This window comes from Oncorhynchus nerka, linkage group LG2, assembly GCF_034236695.1.
Source record: "Oncorhynchus nerka isolate Pitt River linkage group LG2, Oner_Uvic_2.0, whole genome shotgun sequence".
NCBI lineage: Eukaryota > Metazoa > Chordata > Actinopteri > Salmoniformes > Salmonidae > Oncorhynchus > Oncorhynchus nerka.
In genome coordinates, this window is record NC_088397.1 from 78,783,164 (window position 1) to 78,806,586 (window position 23,423).

At 42.7% G+C, this 23,423-nt stretch overlaps 1 protein-coding gene across 1 annotated transcript; it reads right to left on the minus strand.

Annotated features, from left to right (window-relative positions):
- Nucleotides 1-668: 668 nt before the first annotated feature.
- LOC115143062 (zinc finger protein 892-like) lies at nt 669-5,275 on the minus strand. The gene is made up of 2 exons (XM_029683077.2): nt 4,932-5,275; nt 669-4,046 (listed from the first exon to the last, which is right to left on the minus strand). Exons 1-2 carry the CDS (start codon nt 5,122-5,124, stop codon nt 3,145-3,147), a joined length of 1,095 nt encoding a protein of 364 aa, XP_029538937.1. The 5' UTR covers nt 5,125-5,275; the 3' UTR covers nt 669-3,144.
- Nucleotides 5,276-23,423: the final 18,148 nt, after the last annotated feature.

Sequence of the window (23,423 nt, forward strand, 5' to 3'; positions counted from 1 at the left end):
ACCACTGAAACTATGGCATCATACTTTTGTCATGAGCTTCATTGACAACTCCAACCACCTTGCTCCCCAGGTATTCAGCGACCGCCTCTGTTACCGACCTGTGTCTGTGCCTGTTTAGCACTTCGGAGATTATATCGGTGGTCGGTGGAATCTTCTGATAAAGAATGCATTGTTTGCATCACTGAGCTGTTTATTGAAATTGCCATCAATAAAATGCAATTATACCTACCAATACCATAACCCCACCATGGGGCACACTGTTCACATCAGCAGGTCCTGGGCAGGCGTGGTTGCATGTGGTCTGCGGTTGTGAGGCGGGTTGGACGTACTGCCAAATTCTCTAAAACGACATTGCCACTTATGGTAGAGAAATTAACATTAAATTCTCTGGCAACAGCTCTGGTGGAGATTCCTGTAGTCAGCATGCCAATTGCACACTCCCTCTAAACTTGAGGCATCTGCGGCATTGTGTTGTGTGACAAAAGTGCACATTTTAGAGTGGCCTTTTATTGTCCCCAGCACAATGTGCACCTGTGTAATGATCATGATGTTTAACCAGCTTTTTGATATGCCACACCTGTAGGGTAGATGGATCATCTTGCCAAATGAGAAATGCTCCCTAACAGGGATGTAAACAAAATTTGAGAGAAATACATTTTGAGCGTATGGAACATTTCTGGGATATTTTATTTCAGCTCATGAAACATGGGATCAACAATTTACATGTTGCATTTATATAGATTTTTCAGGATATACACTACGTTCAAAAGTTTGGGGTCATTTAGAAATGTCCTTGTTTTGAAAGAAAGCACATTTTTTGTCCATTAAAATAACATCAAATTGATCAGAATACAGTGTAGACATTGTTAATGTTGTAAATTACATTTGTAGCTGGAAACAGCTGATTTTTAATATCTACAAGGCCCATTATTGCAACTATCACTCCTGTGTTACAATGGCACGTTGTGTTAGCTAATCCAAGTTTATCATTTTAAAAGGCTAATTGATCATTAGAAAACCCTTTTGCAATTATGTTAGCAAGGTCGATGGTAAACACAGGCTTAGGAGATCTTATGTATTTTATTATATGCCATATTATCAGTCAGTTAACATGACCTTTATGAATTATTAAGCCTTATCTGCTTTGTGCTTTTTTAAACCCTTTTGCAATTATGTTAGTTTGAGAAACAGTCCTCAACTGGCAGCTTCATTAAATAGCACCCGCAAAACATCAGTCTCAACGTCAACAGTGAAGAGGCGACTCCGGGATGCTGGCCTTCTAGGCAGAGTTGCAAAGAAAAAGCCATATATCAGACTGGTCAATAAAAATAATAGATTAAGATGGGCAAAAGAATACAGACACTGGACAGAGGAACTCTGCCTAGAAGGCCAGCCTCCCAGAGTCGCCTCTTCACTGTTGCTCATAATGGGCCTTTGTACGCCTATGTAGATATTCCATTTAAAAAAATCTGACGTTTCCAGCTACAAATGTTATTTACAACATGAACAATGTCTACACTGTATTTCTGATCCATTTGATGTTATTTTAATGGACAACATTTTTTCGTTTTTTTCAAAAACAAGGACATTTCTAAGTACACACACACACACACACAACCATTCAAAAGTTTGGGGTCACTTAGAAATGTCCTTGTTTTTGAAAAAAAAAACTAAAAAATGTTGTGTGTACACACACACAATCAAACATTAGGAACACCTTCCTAATATTAAGTTCCACCCCCCCTTTGCCCTCAGAACAGTCTCAAGTCATCGGGGCATGGACTCTACAAGGTGTCAAGTGTTCCACAAGGATACTGCCCAATGTTGACTTCAATGCTTCCCACAGTTGTGTCGAGTTGGCTGGATGTCCTTTGGGTATTGGTTCATTCTTGATACACACCAGAAACTGTTTAGCATGAAAAACCATTGCAGTTTTTGACACAAACTGGTGCGCCTGGCACCTACTAATATACCCTGTTCAAAGGCACTTAAATCTTCTGTGTTGCCCATTCACCTTCTGAATTGCACTCATACATAATTCCAAGTCTCAATTGTCTCAAGATTTAGAAATCCTTCTTTCACCCGTCTCCACCCCTTCATCTACACTGATTGAAGTGGATTTAGCAAGTGACGTCATTTAAGGGATCATAGCTTTCACCAGATTAGTCAGTCATGGAAAGAGCAAGTGTTCTTAATGTTTTGTATACTCAGTGTATATGTATACTCCGGACTCCGACATTGCTCGTCCTAATATTTCTTCATTCCATTCGTTTAATTTTTAGATTTGTATGAATTGTTAGATATCACTGCACTGTTGGAGCTATGAACACAAGCATTTCACTATACCTGCAATAACATCTAAAAAAATGTACACCAGCAACAGGTGTGGTTGACATAGCCCAATCCACTCATTTAAAAGGGTGTCCACATACTTTTGTATATATAGTGTATTTAAAGACAAAACATATACTATTAGGGTGTGGTATTTAGGCTAACTGCAATTATGTAATCCTGAGATACTATGCCTTCTGCTGACATTTGAAAAACATTCCAAAAAATATGTATTTTTTGATTTTGATCAATAAAACTTTCAGATTCTGTAAGATCCATAAGTTGTTACAATCTTTTGAAAATTATACTTTTTTTTTGTGATCGAAATGGCAATCCATGTTTTGACCTCACTCAGACTTTTGCTAATATGTTCAATTTCCTGTAACATCCAGAACAGAGGGTGTGTAACATCCAGAACAGAGGGTGTGTAACATCCAGAACACTTCTTATTTGCCCAACATGTCAATATTTACAAGTCGACTTTTAGGGGGTAAACACTCCCCCAAGGGGTACTATAGACACGCACATCAAAAGTTTAATTTACATTTTGTTTGTCCATTCTGTGAGACATATAAATTGTGATTTTGCGTGCAAATAATGCTAGAATTGCCAAATAACTACTAGGTTCTGAAAAACTTATTACAGTACATACATTTGTGCCATGCTCAGAAGGGTTATGAAACATCAGTGTTTTACAATGGAAAGGTCCTCCTACAAGTGACAGTACAATTTTGCCCCAGCAGCACTGTCATGTTTATCCCTCTGGGTTCATTCTCCTCCTCAGTTCTTACAAGTGAAGCATTTACCACAAAGTCAGCAACGTGGTTTCTCTCCTGTGTGATGTCTTCGCTGGTGCCATTTTAGATGACTTGCTGATCTGAAGCATTCTACACACATGGGGCACTTATATGGTCTCTCATCTGTGTGAGTCCTCATATGAACGGTCAGGTTTCTCATCCGGCTGAAGCATTTGCTACATTCTTTGCACTGATATGGTTTCTCCCCCGTGTGAGTTCTCATATGCTCAGTCAGGTGTCCCATCCGGCTGAAGCATTTGCCACAAACATTGCAGCAATATGGTTTCTCCCCAGTGTGAATTCTCTGATGAGTTTTTAAAATGCTACTTTTCAGAAAGCATTTCCTGCAGACGGGACACCTGTGTGGTCTCTCCCCTGAGTGAGCCGCCCTCAATGGAACTTTCAACTCACTGGCTTCCCTGGTCTTAATAGAGCTTTGTACTTTATTTGTCCATGTTGTCTTTGATTTGAGTGGCTGTAACCCTGACATTAGCCCTATACTGTCCCTTTCACTGTTCCCAATATGAGCTGCAGAACAGTCGGAATTTACTGGAGAGAGGGGCTGTAATTCATTGTTTGGTTCAGATCCTCCATAGCCCTCTCCATCCGGTTCCGTTTTGATCTCTTCAGTTGTTTTGGTGGGTAGAGCGTCCCTCTCTCTGTTCTCCACAGTTTGGGTTTGGGGATGATGTGAGGGCTGGGGAGAAAATGGAGGAGAGAATATGACCTCTTTGATATCAGACTCCAGCCCCTGAAGCTGCTCTTCCTCCTGACTGGTCCCAAACTCCTCCTGTTCCTCTTTAATCTGAGTGGGCTCTGGGTCCTCCTGGTCCAGACTGGGGCTCCACTCCTGCTCGCAGTGCTGCTTCTCAGCAAGAACCTCCTCTTCAGGGACAAGGAGCGTGAGCTGCGGGGGGTCTGAGAGGATTGGATAAATAAAATTAGTAGCAATCATAGACACTAACTGCTTCAGCGCCTATTGACGACAGTATGTTCTGATCTGACCAGGGGAGTTTTGCTAAGAGCCCCGATGCTTGCTCTAAACATTAATACGCATCGCTTTCGGTACGATTTTGGAAACATATTTCATATCAGCGAGAAATAATTTTCTACAAACAAGGTTCAATTACACACCTTTTATCGGGTTAGGTTCCCACAAGACCATATGTCCATGTTACACCGGGTGGGTGTAATTTGTGGAACGTTCCAACAGGAATCTGTTCCAAAAACTTTGGAAAGTACATGGTTTGCCAACAAACAAACGCATACAAAGTAGCATGATCAGTTCACCTAGCTAATTAGCTGCGAAAAACGTAATTAAATAGCCCACTCCCTACAACGTTGTATGCTTTGTTTGTTGGCAACCTTGTTATGACGTTCTTGGAACAGATTCCTGTTGGAACGTTCCACAAATTATACCTACCCTGTTACAGCACTCGTTTACAGAAAACAGACAGAAGACAGAGTAGATTACCTGTGCTATTAGCTGTCTGCGAAACCCTGTGTTAATGGAAGACGGACGCCACAAACATGTTGTCACTGAAAATGTCTGCTGCAACTGTTAAAACCGGGTAAAAGTGTACAGTATGTGTGTATTTTTCATTTGTTAAATTATTTTGATGTGATATTAAAATAAGGAGATTTATGTTTATAGAATCTGCCGCAATTGAGAATCGATTCATTTTTACATGGAGTATTTGGCTGTTTTGGCTTCGAGTGCCAATTTGCCTTTACACAGAACTTGTAAATTCCTTACGGAGTAAAGTTGGGTTCCTTTAGTCCACTATTGGGCTAACTACTAACCTGCTTTCTGTAGCTTTATGTCGGGTTGGAAAACCAAATCCAGCAGCCTCCGTAGACGTTCAATCTCCTCATTTGAACGGGAGATTTCTTCCTGGTAGTCTGCTATGGTATTTTCCACGGCCCCAAATATCTCAACAGCCACCGCTGTTAACCGCTCGTTTAGATAATCCTGCAACAGCTGCATTTTAGACATTTTCAAGGAAACGTTTAGGCTATTTTGTTGCTAACGCGGTGCTTGTGAACGCTAGCAAGCAACAACCATTTCCCCTAGGTTCAAGATTGAAGATACTTTCCCCTTTCATCTGTAGCCTTTTATCATTTATATTTGTTCAGCTCCTGCATCACTACTATTATGCTAGCGACACTAACAACGACGTCAGTTTAATATGGTAATGAGGAAACCTTCAAATTAAAACATTGCAAGGTGGATAACGTAACAAATATCACATTTTAAAAAGTAGATTTTTTTTTCACTTATAAGCAAATACAAGAAGGAATTTATGAAGAATTTTTTTTAAAAACATATTATTTTAAGACCACCATTGACAATACAATGTTCAGGCTTGTATGTTGAAAATATTGGGCTTTATAGGGATTTCTATTTTATTTGTGCCGATCTAAAAGTGGGGTTGGCGGTACTCAGAGTCTGTAGAATATACAAGGAACAATAATACAAACACAACATGCAACAATTTCTAAGATTTTACAGTTCACATAAGGAAATCAGTCTATGGATTTCACAATACTGGAAATACAGATATGCATCTGTTGGTCACAGATACCTTAAAAAAAGGTTGGGGTGTGGATCAGAATACCAGTCAGTATCTGGTGTGACCACCATTTGCCTCATGCAGTGACACATCTCCTTCAAATAGAGTTGATCAGGCAAATGATTGTGGCCTGTGGAATCTTGTTCCACTCCTCTTAAATGGCTGTGCAACGTTGCTGGATATTGGTGGGAACTGAAACACACTGGGTGACATATCTGGTGAGAATGCAGGCCAAGGAAAAACTGGGACATTTTCAGCTTCCAGGAATTGTGTACAGATCCTTGCTGCATGGGGCTGTGCATTATCATGCTGAAACATGATGTGATGGGGGCGAATGGCTGGCACAACAATGTCCTATGTGGCTCAGTTAGTAGAGCATGGCACTTACGAAGCCAGGGTTGTGGGTTGAACTCCCACGGGCTCTGGATAAGAGCATCTGCTGAATGACTAAAATGTATAGGTATCTCTGTTTATTCTAATTGCCATCAATAAAATGCAATTGTGTTAGTTGTCAGTAGCTTATGCCAACCAATACCATAACCCCACCATCACTATGGGGCACAATGTTGACATCAGCAAACTGCTCTCCCATACACACTGTCTGTACTTTGCCCAGTACAATTTAAACTGGAATTTATCCAAGAAGAGTACACTTCTCCAGCGTGCCAGTGTCCATCAAAGGTGAGCATTTGCCCACTGAAGTCAGTTACAGTGCCAAACTGCAGTCAGGCCAAGACCCTGGTGAGGATGACGAGCACGCAGATGAGCTACCCTGAGACAGTTTGTGCAGAAATTCTTTGGTTGTTCAAATCCACAGTTTCATCAGCTGTCCGTGTGGCTGGTCTCAGACAATCCCGCAGATGAAGAATCCGGATGTGGAGGTCCTGGGCTGCTGTGGTTACATGTGGTATGCGGATGTAAAGCCGGTTGGACGTACTGCCAAATTCTCTAAAACCATGTTGGAGGCAGCTTATGGTGGACAAATTAACATTCAATTATCTGGCAACTGCTCTGGTGGACATTCCAGCAGTCAGCATGGCAATTGCACACTCCCTCAAAACTTGAGACATCTGTGGCCTTTTATTGTCTCCAGGACAAGGTGCATCTGTGTAATGATCATTCTGTTTAATCAGCTTTTTGATATAACACACCTGTCAGGTGGATGGATTGTATTGGCAAAGGAGAAATACTAATTAACAGGGATGTAAACAATTTTGTGCACAACATTTGACACAAATAAGCCTTTTGTGCGTATGGAGAATGTCTGGGATCTTTTATTTCAGCTCATGAAACATGGGACCAACATGTATTCAAGACCCCTTGACATTCCCCCCATTTTGTTACGTTACAGCCTTATTCTAAAATGGATTTTAAAAAATTCCCTCATCAATCTATACACAATACCCCATAATGACAAAGCAAAAACAGGACGACTCTTTGCAAGTTGTACGCCGACTCATGGGTCTCCCGGTCACAGTCGGCTGTGACACCGCCTGGGATCGAACCCAGTACTGTAGTGATGCCTCAAGCACTGCGATGCAGTGCTTTAGACCACTGTGCCACTCAGGAAGCCCTTAACCAGTACTTGGATGGGGAGTGTTGCTGCACAGCTATATTCAGGTCTATCCAGAGATGTTCGATCGGGTTCAAGTCCGGACTCTGGCTGGGCCACTCAAGGACATTCAGGGACCTGTCCCAAAGCCATTCCTGCGTCGTCTTGGCTGTGTGCTTAGGGTCATTGTCCTGTTGGTATGTGAACCTTCACCCCAGTCTGAGGTCCTGAGGGCTCTGGAGCAGGTTTTCATCAAGGATCTCTCTGTACTTTGCTCGGTTCATCTTTCCCTCGATGCTGACTAGTCTCTCAGTCCCTGCCACTGAAAAACGTTCCCACAGCATGTTGCTGCCACCACCATGCTTCTCAGTAGGGATGGTGCCAGGTTCCCTCCAAATGTTACGCTTGGCGTTCAGGTCAAAGAGTTCAATCTTGGTTTCATCAGATCAGAGAATCTTGTTTCTCATGGTCTGAGAGTCCTTTAGGTGCCTTTTGGCAAACTCCAAGTGTGCTGTTATGTGCCTTTTACTGAAGAATGGCTTCTGTCTGGCCACTCTACCATAAAGTCCTGATTGGTGGAGTGCTGCAGACATGGTTGTCCTTCTGGAAGGTTCTCCCATCTCCTCAGACGAACTCCGGAGCTCTGTCAGAGTGACCATTGAATTCTTGGTCATCTCCCTGACCAAGGCCATTCTCCCCCGATTGCTTAGTTTGGCGTGGTGGCCAGCTCTAGGAAGAGTCTTGGTTGTTCTAAACTTCTTCCCTTTAAGAATGATGAAGGCCACTGTGTTCTTGGGGACTTAATAGACAGGTGTGTTTCTTTCTAAATCATGCCCAATCAATTTAATTTACCACAGGAGGACTCCAGTCGAGTTGTAGAAACACCTCAATGATGATCAATGGAAACAGGATGCACCTGAGCTCAATTTTGAGTCTCATAGTAAAGGGTCTGAATACTTATGTAAATAAGGCATTTCTGTTTTAAAAAATTATACATTTGCAAATATGTCTAAAAACCTGTTTTCACTTTGTTTTTATGGGGTATTGTGTGTAGATTGTTAAGGAAAACAATTTCAGAATGCACTGCATGGTGTCATTTCATCAGGCGCTGCGTAATACAGTGTTTCTGGCCTTTTACTACACCCATTCCATAGGCCACAACGCAAATCCCTGTATATGAAATACATATCTGCTTATAGTGAAAAAACGATTCTTTTTGCTGATGTAAAATTAGGGTTTGGAGTACTCCATTTAGAAAGTGCCTACAGAAATTCATAGCATACCCCTTGACCTATTCCACATTTGTTACAGATTCAATTAATTTAATTGATTTGATCTACACACAATAACCAACAATGACAAAGTGATAACATATTTGTAGAAAATTGAGCACATTTATTGGAAATGAAATACATAATTATTTAATTTACTGTACATAAGTATTAACACTCTTTTGCTACGACACTCCAACTTGAGCTCAGGTGCGTCTAATTTCCTTTGATAATCCTTGAGATGTCACTACAATTTAATCGGAGTCCACCTGTGGCCAATTCAATTGTTTGGACATAATTTAGAATGAAGCACATCTGTCTATATAAGGTCCCACAGTTGACAGTGCATGTCAGAAGGCACGTAAAAGACTATGAGATTATAAGGTAAAATGTTGTGGTCTGAGGAGACAAAAATGTTACTCTTTGACCTGAATGTAAAGTGCTATGTCTGGAGAAAACCAGGCACAGCTCATTACTCGTCTAACACCATCCCTACTGTGACACATTGGTGGTAGTAGCCTCATGCTATGGCGATGCTTTTCAGTGGCAGGTGCTGGGAGACTGGTAAGGATAGAGGAAACAATGAATGGAGCCAAATACAGGCAAATCCTTGATGAGAACCTGCTTCAGAGTGCAAACAACCTTAGACTGGGGGCGAAGATTTACGTTCCAACAGGACAATGACCCCAAGCATACAGCCAAAGCAACAATAGAATTGCTTCTGAACAAGGATGTGACGGAACTTGAGTGGCCCAGCCAATGCCAAAACTTGAATCCAATTGAAAATCCGATGAAAGACTTGATGATTGCTTTTCACTGCTTTCCATCTAACTTAACAGAGCTTGAGAAAATCTGCAAGGAAGAATGAAAATCCCCAAATCCAAATGTGCAAAACTGATACAGGCATACCTATATGAATATGTATGCAAAAATGTATATTTCTGTATTTCATTTTCAATGAATTAGCAAAAGTTTCCTAAAAGGTTTTCACGGTGTCATTATTAGGTATTGGGTGTAGATTTTGAATTCAGACTGTAACACAACAAAATGTGGAGTAAGTCAAGGGGTATGAATACTTTCTGAAGACACTATATATGGTGGGGCTGAATAATGCCAAGTGTTGCTGGCCTTTTACTACACCCATTCCATAGGCCATATGGCAAGTATTGTCTTATAGTGAAAGCTTTTTTGTGCCGATGTAAAAGTGAGTTTGGGAGCACTCAGTAGGGTATTTATCGTACACCTCTTTGAATTATCTAGTATCATAGTATTTTCTGATAATTACACATTTGTGAAATATATCTGGTATCATATGAAAATAATACAACATTTTACTCACAAAGACAAGTCATCTGTGCTCTAACAAATACACATAGAATGACTATCTGGGTCTAAACATCAAATTGCAAAGACAACCAAAACTCTTCCCACTGGGCACAGGCGTCAGTTCAATGTCTAGTTTTGATTTACATTTGTTTGAGTTGTGAACTATCGTGAATTAAACATGAAATCAACAAAACCATTCACCATGTCATTGGATGTAGGTGAAAAAAATGGGTGAAAAAAAGACTAAATTGTCTTAGGTGATGATTTTCTGCAAATCAAATTTGTTTTCCACGTTGATTTAATGTCATCACATTGATTTTGGGGGTTGAAATGATGTGGAAACAACGTTGATTCAACTAGTTTTTTCCCAGTGGGTTCCATCTCCACTAACTAAAGAAGATTATAACATATTAAGCAATGACAGAATAATGAATGAGTACAATGATCTGTTGAAGTTACATCTGAATGAACACATTAGGTTAATGTGCACTGCGTTTTTTGCGAGTCAGAAATTACAGTCTGTTTTATGACAGCGAAGAGGTTATGCCAAATTTCCCTATAATTTTTCATATATAAAAAAAAAGACCTTTATTTTACTAGGAAGGTGTTCCTAATGTTTGGTATTCTCAGTGGCGATTCTACAGACCCTACTGAGTAATCCCAACTGAGTAAATTATTTATACTTTTACTTTTGATACTTACTTTACTTTTGAAACCAAATACTTTTAGACTTTTACTCAAGTAGTATTTTACTGGGTGACTTTTACTTTTACTTGAGTCATTTTCTATGAATGTATCTTTACTTTTACGCAAGTATGACAATTGGGTACTTTTTCCACCACTGCCAAAATGTAGCATGTTTTTAAAGGGAACTCTTATTTTGATAAACAAAACTGCGATCGTGTTGACAGCATTAATACCCTGCTGCCAGGAGAACGATAATTACTAGCTGTGTGTAAACAACGCAAACGCTTCCTCTATTTGCGTGCCTGTAAGGGAGGGAGCTGTCGCTGTCTGCTGCACTGGAGGTCCAAAACTCCAGGATTCTATAAAATGGTTAGGTGCTGAGACTCGATTGTAAATATACCATACAAGCTCTCACAGACCCCAAAATAATATCTACGCAACGGTCACAGATGGAGGGAGCATTTTGTAGACAATGAGGTTGTGGCTAGATGGATTACAGCATTTTAGCTAAATTTAACTATTTTTCTAACATTAACCTAATTCTCCTAACCTGCTACTCTAATTCTCCTAACCTGCTACTCTAATTCTCCTAACCTGCAACGTTAATTCTCCTAACCTGCGACATTAATTCTCCTAACCTGCTACTCTAATTATCCTAACCTGCAACGTTACTTCTCCTAACCTGCTACGTTAATTCTCCATCTAGCCACAACCGTAGAAGTCACCAGTTCCGTGAAACTATTAGTGTCACCATACCAGGACAGTGACACCAGTTTTGTTTAGTTAGGGCTACTTACGTTTTTGTACACAGTTTGTCTCAATGGACTAAACAATGTAAGTACAAAATACGTTCATTGTAGCATGAATTAATATAATTCTCCTTACAAAAAAAGGCAGTTTTGAACCTGCAGTAAAAGTGCAGTAACTGCAGTCGACTGTGGTATCTTGGCCCCAGTAATTACAGAATATCTGCAGTGTACTGCAGTTGAATTGTAGTTATACTGCACTGTAAATGCAGTTACACGGCAATCTGACTGCAATCTTTTTCATAAGGGTCTGTATAATTTGTTATGTTAGGCTTACCCTTTCGAAAAAGGATTGCTTCCAGAGTGCAGTATAACTGCAGTATGCTGCAAATACTGTTCAAAAGGCAGACATTTTGCAGTGTAACTGCAGTTCAATTACTGCATCCAAAATACCCCAGCCGACTGCAGTTACTGCACTTTTACAGCAGTTTCAAAACAGCAATCTTTTTTTGTAAAGTCAGATGGAAGTTCTGTCGAGTGAAGGGGCCAAGTGATAGTCCGTGTCAGCAAGAGTCTGTTGCTTCAGCCAGGCAAGCCAAGTGAAAGGAGCCTTTGGAAGTAGGCTAAATCTTTTTTAACATCAACTCAAGAATATGTTACCACCTCATTTGATTGTGGTTTAACAGCAATCTTACTTGAAAGTACAACAAGTCCTCCAACCTGACGTGAATTCCTGAATGGATGGTAATGTGAATGACGTCTGTTTGTTTGTCCAGTTTCTCTCCACTCTACCAGGTAGCCTGGTATGGCAGCGTGGTGCAACCCACAGATTTTAATCGGAGCTCATTATGGCAGTGGCTTTATTGTTGGGCAATTCCACAGTTACTGAATAACGCTGAGACTCCGATTTTTCACTTTAAAATGTACGCCAAACAAAAAACATTGATTTCACAAACCATACAACTCTATGCTCTACTTTTAACAATGCACACTTACAAAAACACATTTACTGGAAGAACTGTGCAGATGAAAAGTTTGGTAACAGGATTTCGGTACAATCTACCTCAATTTGTTATGTGACCAAATTTTTCAAAACGGTTACATTTTTATCTGAATTAAGATTCAATGATGTCTGCAGAAAGAATGGGGGGTCAGCTATGACATGACACCTTGACTTTGAAAAACATCTATTTTGGTTAATGAACTACAGTAAGTGAAGTGGATTTACACCCAGTAACAGAATTACTGTAATGGAATTTCATCATGGGTCCCTCCCTGATCTGGACTGTACAGTTATGCATACATTATGGCTATGAAAATTATTATCTTCATGGTGATATAGCCTGAATACATACACAAAGATACAAAAATGCAATATACTATTTTGAAAATGTGGGTATTATTCTACACAATGGCTATTATTTTAACGAGATCTGCTCCCAAACAAGACCACATTTGGTTGGTCCATAAATCTGAACCAATCATAGACATCTATGTTTCGTAAGTTTGAACATCAAAGTACAGTGCAGTAGAGCTCAGTAGAGTACAGCACTTTACAGCACTGCACAGAACAGTTGAGTAGAGTACAGTACAGTAGAGTACAGTAAAGTAGAATATAGTTCAGTAGATTACAGTACATTATACTGTACTCAAGTCTAGTGTGCTCTGCTGTACTGAACTGATCTATTTCCTACTGTACTCTATTGTACTCTGCTGTGCTTCACTGTACTGTACTGTACTGTACTCTACTGTACTCTGCTGTGCTTCACTGTACTGTACTGTACTGTTCTTTCCAAACTTGTGAAACATAGACATCTATGATTGGTTCAGATTTGGTCCGGTCTGGACTGGACCAAATCTGAACCAATCATAGACGTCTATGTTTGGGCCAAATCAAGGCCTGTACCCCTGCAAAAAAATCTATGTACATTGAAATTAAAGCTGCTCCGGATCATAACAAAAAACGTTGTCTGTGGACTTTGAAATCAAGGCCAGTGAGGACTGACCAAATGTAAACTACTTTACAACGTCCATTGACATCTGATGTCGGTGCTCAGTGGGTAAGGATGTTGGAGGGGGGGTCCTATCTGTAAGGATTGGAGACTGCACTCCTCGGTGGTGGCCCACATATGGGACTGGTTCGGCAGGGCTGATGTAGCTCTTACATGTCGCAAAAAAAAATGTTTTGCTATCTGTTCTTCTCAATAAGGGATCTGGGTGATCTGTTGGGAAAGGATGCATTGGCGTATGAGTGGCCTCAGACCCTGCACTATGCGATCCTCCAGGGGACCTAATTCAGGCCCCTGGAGAGGCTCCGTCAGGATGGTCTGTTGTTGATTTTGGTGGCTACCCGTCGGCCTAGACAACCTTGGTTCCCGGAGGTCATCCGACTGTTGGCCAGGGACCCGTGGGGGCTTCCGTGTTGTCGGGATTTATTGTCGCAGGCGTTATGGGAGAATTTGTCACCTACGACCTCAGATATGGGATGTGTGGGTTTGGCCCCTGAAAGGTTGAATTTGATGGCTAGGGGTTTACCCTTGAATGTGCACTCTTTATAAAATGGCGCAAGAGACGAAAGCAGACGTTTTACCTGTCCCCAACTGATTGTGTTTTTTTGTTTGTTTCTTTGCGGTTTTTGTAACTTAAAAAAAAACTTGTTTTGTACATAATGCTGCTGCTACCATCTCTTATGCCCGAAAATAACAGGACTGCGATTACTCACCACATACTGGCAGAATCCTTTATTCCCTTTAATGAGTCTGACGAGCCCGACGTGAACGATATACTGCTTTCTCGGGAACAGGCCCAGATCCCCGGGATTTGCATGAAGAGGAGGCGGAGAAAAATGGTCATAGGGGCAGGCTGCCTTCTGAGAATTCATAGGCGATCGAATAAACCCCCACTTCCTTCCATTCTGCTAGCAAGCATGCAATCTTTGGAGAATAAAATCGATGACCTATGCGCAAGATTAAACTAACTACGGATATTCAAAACTGTAATATGTCATGCTTCACGGAGTCGTGGCTGATCAACGATACTATCAATATACAGATGGCTTGTTATATGCTGTACCGGCAGGATAGAACAGTGGTGTCTTTTAAGAAAAGCGGTGGCAGACTATGTATTTTTATAAATAACAGCTCTTACACAATATCTAAGGAAGTCTTGAGCTATTGCTCGTCTGAGGTAGAGTATCTCATGATAAGCTGTAGACCACACTATTTACCTAGAGAGTTTTCACCTGTATTTTTCGTACCTGTCTACATACCACCACAGTCAGAGGCTGGCACTAAGATAGCATTGAATGAGCTGTATTCCTCCATGAGCAAACAAGGAAACTCTCACCCAGAGGTGGCGCTCCTAGAAACCGGGGACTTTAATGCAGGGAAACTTAAATCCATTTAAACAAATTTCTATCAGCATGTTAAATGTGCAACCAGAGGAAATAAAACTCTGGACCACCTTTACTCCACACACAGAGACTTATACAAAACTCTCCCTCGCCCCCCATTTGGCAAATCTGACCATAATTCTATCCTCCTGATTCCTGCTTACAAGCAAAATTTAAAGCAGGAAGCACCAGTGACTCATTCAAACAAAAAAGTGGTCAGATGAAGCAGATGCTAAGCTACAGGACTGTTTTGTTAGCACAGACTGGAATATGTTCCAGGTCTCCTCCAATGGCATTGAGGAGTACACCACATCAGTCACCGGCTTCATCAATAAGTGCATCGATGACATTGTCCCCACAGTGACCGTACGTACATACCTCAACCAGAAGCCATGGATTACAGGCAAAATCCGCATTGAGCTAAAGGCTAGAGCTGCCGCTTTCAAAGGAGAGGGACTCTAACCTGGAAGCTTATAAGAAATCCTGCTATGCCCTCCAACAAACTATAAAAAAGGCAAAGCGTCAATACAGGAATAAGATCGAATCGTACTACACTGGCTCTGATGCTCGTCGGAGGGCTTACAAACCATTACAGACTACAAAGGGAAGCGCACCCGAGCGCTTCCCAGTGACACGAGCCTACCAGACGAGCTAAACTACTTCTATGCTCGCTTCGAGGAAAATAACACTGAAACATGCATGAGAGCACCAGCTGTTCAGTAAGACTGTGTGATCACGCTCTCTGCACATGATGTAAGTAAGACCTTTTAACAGGTCAACATTCACAAGGCCAAATGGACAGATGGACAGCCTATAGGGAGGAGGTTAGAGACCTGGCCGTGTGGTGCCAGGACAACAACCTCTCCCTCAACGTGATCAAGACAAAGGAGATGATTGTGGACTACAGGAATTTACGCACGTATTTGGATAGGACCAAGGATATCCATTTTGGTCACCATATTTTTTTGGTCTGTTTTGCTAATCTATCTGAGGGTAGTGTGCTTTCTAAGTAGGGTCTTTCTCATTGAATTGTGGAGGCATGTGTCAGCATCTGACAGCAAAGGACAAGAGTTGCCTAGCGCTGTGTGTACTCAGTCCACTAGGGGTGTGGCAGCTTCTTGGGCATTGTTCAAGGGCATAACAATGGGTGATATCTGTGCTGCAGCGAATTGGGGTTCTCCACAAGCCTTTGCAGGGTTTTATCGCTTGGACGTAACTGCTCCCAGTGTGGCTCATAGTGTTCTTATGGCTGGGTCTGAAAGTGGGTGTTAGGCATCGCATACAGGTTGCACATTTATCTGGGTTAACACAGTTCCCCTGTGGGTTCCTTGTGTGAGTTCTGTCATTCCAAACTCCTCAGGTCTTAGTGTGAGCCTTTTTGGATCCGATAGGGTTCTATGGACTTTGGTCGATGTTAGGTAGCATTTTTGTGTTGGTTAACAGTTTTCTGTGGGCTTGAGGTGAGCCTTGAGCTGCCGTGGCATCCCGCAAGTACACATTTTCCAGGTTACTGCAGATTTCCTGTGTGTTTGAGCCTCGGGTTGTGTTCTGTTGTTTTGGACTTGAGGTTCCTTGTACTAGTTCTGACATTTCAGTCTCTCAAGGTAAGCGTTGTTCTTGGAACCGTGGGGTCTAGAGACTTGGGCTACAGTGGTATCGTGTCAGTGGTGTCAGGTTAAAGGAGCAAGCTGAAATTAGCCAAGTTGCAGCAGGTTCTGGTTCCCTATTTGGGGCTCAGGCCCTATGTGTCATGTATTGTCATGTTATGTCTTGTCCCTGTGCTTTCTCTTCTCTTCGTTTCCCCCTGCTGGTCGTATTAGGTTACTTTCTCTCTCTCTATCTCTCTCTCTCTCTCTATCGTTCCGTTCCTGCTCCCAGCTGTTCCTCATTCTCCTAACGACCTCGTTTACTCTCTCACACCTGTCCCCTCTTTTGCCCTCTGATTAAGTCTCTATTTCTCTCTCTGTTTCTGCTTCTGTCCTTGTCGGATTCTTGTTTGCTTTGCCCTTGTCCCGTCCTGTCCTAATCTGCCTCTTCATCAGATGCTGCGTGTGAGCAGGTGTCTCTGTCCTCTACGGCCCGCGCCTACCCGGAGGGACCAGCAGTCTGTTGCCGCTAGCCCTGCTATTCTCCTCTACTACTAGAAGGGGGACTCTCCTGTAAAGATAGAGGATTTATGTTTTCCCTGTTTGGACATTAAAAGACTCTGTTTCTGTTAAATCGCTTTTGGGTCCTCACTCACCTGCATAACAGAAGAATCCGACCAAGAATGGACCCAGCGACTTCGGATCCTCTCTACTCAGCCGTCGAGATCTAGGGAGCGATGCTAGGCAGACACGAGCAGGAATTGTCTGCTGCTCGACATGCCGTTGAGACCCTGGCCGCCCAAGTCTCCGACCTCTCGAAACATATTCACAATCTCCGCCTCGATCCACCGGCTACTTCCAGGGCTTCCGAGTCTCCGGAGCCCAGAATTAATAACCCACCGTGTTACTCTGGGGAGCCCACTGAATGCTGCTCGTTCCTCACCCAGTGTGATATTGTGTTCTCTCTCCAGCCCAACACGTACTCCAGGGGTACAGCTCGTATCGCCTACGTCATATCTCTCCTTACTGGACGGGCTCGTGAGTGGGGCACGGCAATCTGGGAGGCAAGGGCTGAGTGTACTAACCAGTGTTACGGATACAGTTATCCTGTGTGTGTGTGTTTCTTTTCTCTCCTTCTCCCCTCACAGGTGAAAATCATCACTCCCCAATCAGTCAACAATCAATCATCAATCAGAAGACACACCTCCTCCTATTTCCTACCCTATCACAGTTCCTTCCCCATGGTTTAAAAACCCCATCATTTGTTTGCTCTGGAGCAATCTCTAGCTCAATCTCTAGCTCAATCTCTCTGTAAATGCCATGTCTGTAGGTCTCTGTGTTTCACTCTCGCTTTTTGTCTTAACCTCTCTTTTGTTTAAGCACCTCCATAGCACTTTGTCATCACCTGTGAGTATTGTTTTTGGTTATGGTGTTTGTGTTTGTTTGCTGGTGGGAAAAGGGGGAAACCAAGACAAGTCGCCCATGGGCATACACTACCCGTAGGTGAACTTTGTTAAATACACTAGTTAGAACTGGGCGGACCACCAACTGTATTTTTGGTTAGTTAGTTAGCTGTTGTTAAAGTAGGCTAGTCTAGCTTAGGGGTGTTTTTGAATACTTATTGTTTCTTTTCTTGGGTCCAGCTCAGCCCCTTTTCCTGCTCCCCCCATTACCGTGTGTTTATAAATAAACCTAGAGTTTGACGGTAGATTTCTGTTGTCGTGGTTATTTCGTGCACACTTTTACTTTGTCACAATAATAATTTGCATGAGTTATGTTACGGGTCTCATTACCATCCCCCCTAGACTGTCGGGCCAAAAGGGATTCGTAACATAAGTGGAGCCTCGTCCGGGATCTGTCATAACTGACACCCATGCCGCTCATGTAGATTGTTGTAGTGGTATAGTTCAGTGTTGAGCGTCATAGCTGAAGTAGCATTAGTGTTTGCTATTTTCTTTGGCACTTGTGAAGTAGTGTAAAATGACTACTTTTGATTTGATATCCTTTTTGGATAACCCTTCGTGGGAGGTTTTTGACAAATGTCGTAGAGTTGATTTAATGACCTTGGCTGACCATTATTCAGTATCGATTCCGCAGAGTTTAGTTAAGGCGGAGGTTAAACAGCTAGTATTAAATGTATTGTTGGAAGAGCAGGTACTTGTGTTACCGCTGCCTGAGCCTACTACCCCTGTAGGGGATGTTGCTGCTCCTGTGAGCCCATTGGTGTCTGATAATGAGGAGAGGCTAAAACACCAGCCACATTGTCCCGTTTTGATCCACTCTCCCCACTGTCAAACGGTGATGCCAGGAGGGATGTCCGTTTAGCACAGTTCCAACTGGAGGTGGAAGAGCGAGCCCAAATTAGGCGAGAGACTCTCCAGTTGGAGATGTGCAAAATAGAGGCAGAAAAAGAACGAGAACAACGGCATTTGGCGATGTGTAAAATTGAGGCAGACAGAGAACAAAGGCAGTTGGAGTTCAAAATGCGCCAGATGGAACTGGAGGCAGAGACAGCGAGGCTAGCCTCCGGTCCTACTGTGCCTGTTTGTGAGCCGTCCTCACCTGCTGTGTCCTCAAACACGTTTGACATTAGTAGGCAGATTGCCTTAGTACCTTTGTTCAGAGAGTCAGAGGTTGACTCCTATTTTTGTGTATTTGAGCGTATAGCCGTAGCATTGAAATGGCCTGAAGAGGTATGGTGCCTATTACTTCAGTGTAAATTAACTGGTAAAGCCCAAGAGGTTTTGTCAGCGTTACCTCTGGAGGACAGTTTGAATTATGAAGTGGTCAAAGCTACTGTTCTTCGTGCCTATGAGCTTGTGCCTGAGGCATACCGACAGAGATTTAGGTCTCATAGAAAGTCTTCTAGTAAGACTTATGTGGAATTTGCTAGAGACAAGGGAAATCTGTTTGATAAATGGCATGCTGCTAGTAAGGTAACTGATTTCAACTCTCTCCGGGAGTTAATCTTGTTGGAAGAGTTTAAAAATTGCTTACCCGAACGCATTGTAGTTTACCTAAACGAACAGAAAGTATCCTCCCTGGCAGAAGCGTCTGTGTTGGCAGACGAGTTTGTGTTGACGCACAAGAGTGTGTTTTCGGCTCAAACTGAGAGTAGAGCCACTGAGTTTCCTACCTTTAGCCCTAGTTGGCCAGCAGTAGTATATCAAGCACGCCAGAAGAATGAGCGTCCCTGTTTCTATTGTCATAAAGTAGGACATATGATTAATGATTGCTTCCTGCTTAAACGCAAACAAGGGATGCCTCTTCGTGCCAAGCCACCAACAGGTGTTGCTCTAATTCGTACGGTTGTGAGGTCTGCAACAAAACAGGTGCCTCAGGGTAACTGTAGTTTGAAAGTCTCAGTCCCCGACCGCAGTTATGAACCATTCATTTTCGAGGGGTTTGTGTCCCTAACGAATGACGAAGCGTCTCAGCGACCGGTTAAAATCCTTAGAGATACTGGTGCGGCGCAGTCGTTTATATTGTCTGATGTGTTGCCCTTATCTGACGATACATATTGTGGTTCCAGTGTGTTAGTGCAGGGTATTGAAATGGGTTTTGTCCCAGTGCCATTGCACTTTGTGAACGTACACTCTGAGTTAATCAGTGGAATATTCAGAGTGGGGGTACGCCCTATGTTGCCAGTGAAAGGTGTGACCTTTATAATGGGTAACGATATTGCCGGAGGAAAGGTAGTACCCGTATTGGAAGTATTGGATAAAAGTGACCACTCTCTCTCGAATGAGCTGGCACAGAGTTATCCACATGTGTTCCCCGCTTGTGCTGTCACTCGTGCTCAGGCACGACAAGAGGGTGACGTGATAGATTTGTCGAACACTGTTCTGTTCAAAGAGGTTGATCAAGAAGATGGATTGTGTGATACCTCTGAGAAGCTGATCACCTCTGACAAACAGCCCAGGAAAGAAGCAAAGAACGTTGAACTTATTGCTGATGCAATACAGTTACCAGTCACTCGTGAGCAGCTGATTGCTAACCAAAGGTTGACAACAAGCTTGCTAAATGTTTTTCTAGTGTTGTCTCATTGGAAGATGTGAAGAAGAAGAACGTGGCTTACTTCATTGATGGTAATCTCCTCATGCGTAAATGGAAATCCCATGTTGACGCGGATGGAGATTGGAATGCTGTTTACCAAATAGTGATTCCTACAGCCTTTCGACAAAATGTGTTATCCCTTGCTCATGATCACCAGTGGTCTGGTCATTTAGGAATCACAAAAACTTATGATCGGATCCTTCGACATTTCTTTTGGCCGGGTTTAAAACAAGATGTGGCTCAGTTCTGTCGGACATGCCACACATGTCAGATAACAGGAAAACCAAATCAGGTTATTCCTCCCGCTCCTCTTTGTCCCATACCTGTCATAGGTGAACCATTCGAGCATGTGGTGGTTGATTGTGTCGGACCGTTACCGAAGACAAAATCGGGTAACCAGTTTTTGTTAACGATAATGTGTATGGCTACAAGATACCCGAGGCCATTCCTCTGAGAAGGATTACAGCCCCGGTAGTGAGTAAAGCCTTAATAAAATTCTTCACGACATTCGGGTTACCTAGGGTGGTACAAAGCGATCAAGGTACCAATTTCCTATCCAAGCTCTTCAAGCAGGTGTTAAAATCCTTGTCAATTACGCACCGTGTGTCAAGCGCCTATCACCCAGAGTCTCAGGGTGCACTTGAAAGATGGCATCAGACACTGAAGTCTATGCTACGTAAATATTGTTTGGAATCTGAGAAAGATTGGGATGAGGGAGTTCCTCTAGTTTTGTTTGCTGCTCGTGAAACTGTGCAGGAGTCCCTAGGTTTCAGCCCGGCTGAACTGGTGTTTGGTCACACAGTGAGAGGACCAATGAAAGTCCTTAAAGAACAGTTCTTGTCCCAAGAGTTGTGTACCAGAGATGAGAATGTGTTGGACTACGTTAGTCGCTTTCGTGAGCGCCTACACCAAGCTTGTGCTCTCGCAAAGGAAGCTCTGTCTTCCTCACAGAGGAGCATGAAAAGACACTATGATAAAGAGGCTGTTTCTCGTCCACTACAGCCAGGTGACCAAGTACTGGTGTTATTACCTGTTCCAGGATCTTCACTGTCAGCTCGTTTCTCGGGTCCTTATTTAATTGAAAAGAAAATAAGTGAAACTGACTACGTGCTTCAAACTCCTGATAGACAACGCCGATCTCGTGTGTGTCACATTAACATGTTGAAAGCTTACCACACCCGAACCATCACACAGTTAGAGAGTTCAAAAACAGAGGAAGGTACTGCTGTCTCCTCTGCTACTACTGCTATGATAGTGGACTGTCATATTGATGATGTTGATGGCTTGGAGTTGCGCACTACTCAGCAGCAGTGTGTTAGATTGCCCAACTCAGAAATGCTGCTGTCTATCCAATCCGGTCTGGTTCATTTAACGGATGGACAGGCCAATGATATTGTGAGGCTACTACACAGTTTTCCATGTCTCTTTAATGACGTTCCTACTCGCACAAATGTGTTGGAACATGACATTAATGTTGGAAATGCTACACCTATCAAGCAACGCCCATATCGTATCAACGCTTCCAAGAGGAAGATAATGAGGGATGAGGTGAGATATTTGTTGGAGAATGACCTGGCTAAGCCAAGTTCAAGCCCTTGGAGTTCTCCTTGCATTTTGGTTCCTAAACCTGATGGTACGTCCAGGTTATGTACGGATTATCGAAAGGTAAATTCTGTCACAAAGCCAGATTCGTTCCCGTTACCCCGACTGGACGACTGTATCGACACTATTGGTGCTGCTAAGTATGTAACTAAGTTAGACCTCTTAAAAGGTTACTGGCAGGTTCCGTTAACTTCACGTGCTTCTGAGATTTCTGCCTTTGTGACCCCAGACAACTTCCTACAGTACTCAGTCATGGCTTTTGGGATGCGAAATGCACCAGCCACTTTCCAACGACTGGTTAACTCCGTATTAGCTGGCGTTCCTAATTGTAGTGCATACCTTGATGACCTAGTGATTTATTCGTCTGAGTGGACAGATCATGTTGACTCGCTAAGGGTAGTATGTGAACGGTTGGCAGCTGCTTCTCTAACCCTGAACTTGGCAAAGTGCGAGTTTGGGAAGGCTACTGTTACCTATCTCGGCAAAGAGGTTGGCCATGGACAGGTGCGCCCTGTTGATGCCAAGGTCTTGGCTATAACTGCATTCCTGCACCTACCACCAGACGAGAGCTACGCCGCTTTCTAGGGATGGTTGGCTACTACCGTAGCTTCTGTAAAAATTTCTCTGCGGTAGTTGCTCCATTGACCGATTTGCTTAGTCCGGCTAGATCATTTGTGTGGTCCCCTGATTGTAAGAGAGCTTTTGAATCAGCGAAAGCACTCTTATGTAGTACACCTGTACTTGCTGCTCCAGATTTTGAACAACCATTCAAACTTGAGGTAGATGCTAGTGCCAGAGGTGCTGGTGCTGTTCTACTGCAGCAGGACAAGAGTGGAGTGGATCATCCCGTTTGTTATTTTTCACGTAAATTTAATAAATGTCAAACAAACTATGCGACAATAGAACAAGAAGCTCTTGCTTTGTTGTTGGCTCTGCAATACTTTGAAGTATATATTGGTTCCAGTGCCCTACCCGTGATTGTATATACTGACCATAACCCCTTAGTTTTTCTCCACCGAATGTACAACCAGAACCAGCGCCTTATGCGTTGGGCGCTGATTGTACAAAATTATAATTTGGAGATCCGCCACAAAAAGGGTTCTGATAATGTGTTGGCAGATGCTTTGTCTCGTGTGTGAAAATGATTTCTGTATGTTTTGCAAGGTTGTTGCTTTGTTGTGAGTATTCATTGAAATACTGTAGTCGCAACCCCTAGGGTTGCTCTTTTAAGGGTGGGAGTGTTACGGATACAGTTATCCTGTGTGTGTGTGTTTCTTTTCTCTCCTTCTCCCCTCACAGGTGAAAATCATCACTCCCCAATCAGTCAACAATCAATCATCAATCAGAAGACACACCTCCTCCTATTTCCTACCCTATCACAGTTCCTTCCCCATGGTTTAAAAACCCCATCATTTGTTTGCTCTGGAGCAATCTCTAGCTCAATCTCTAGCTCAATCTCTCTGTAAATGCCATGTCTGTAGGTCTCTGTGTTTCACTCTCGCTTT

Bases quoted from the DNA above. Each gene is read 5' to 3' on its own strand.
- LOC115143062 (XM_029683077.2), bottom strand. From the start codon at position 5,124: ATGTCTAAAATGCAGCTGTTGCAGGATTATCTAAACGAGCGGTTAACA. The intron at 4,047-4,931 runs GTTAGTAGTTAG...CAATCCTCTCAG, and splicing joins CATAAAGCTACAGAAAGCAG to ACCCCCCGCAGCTCACGCTC.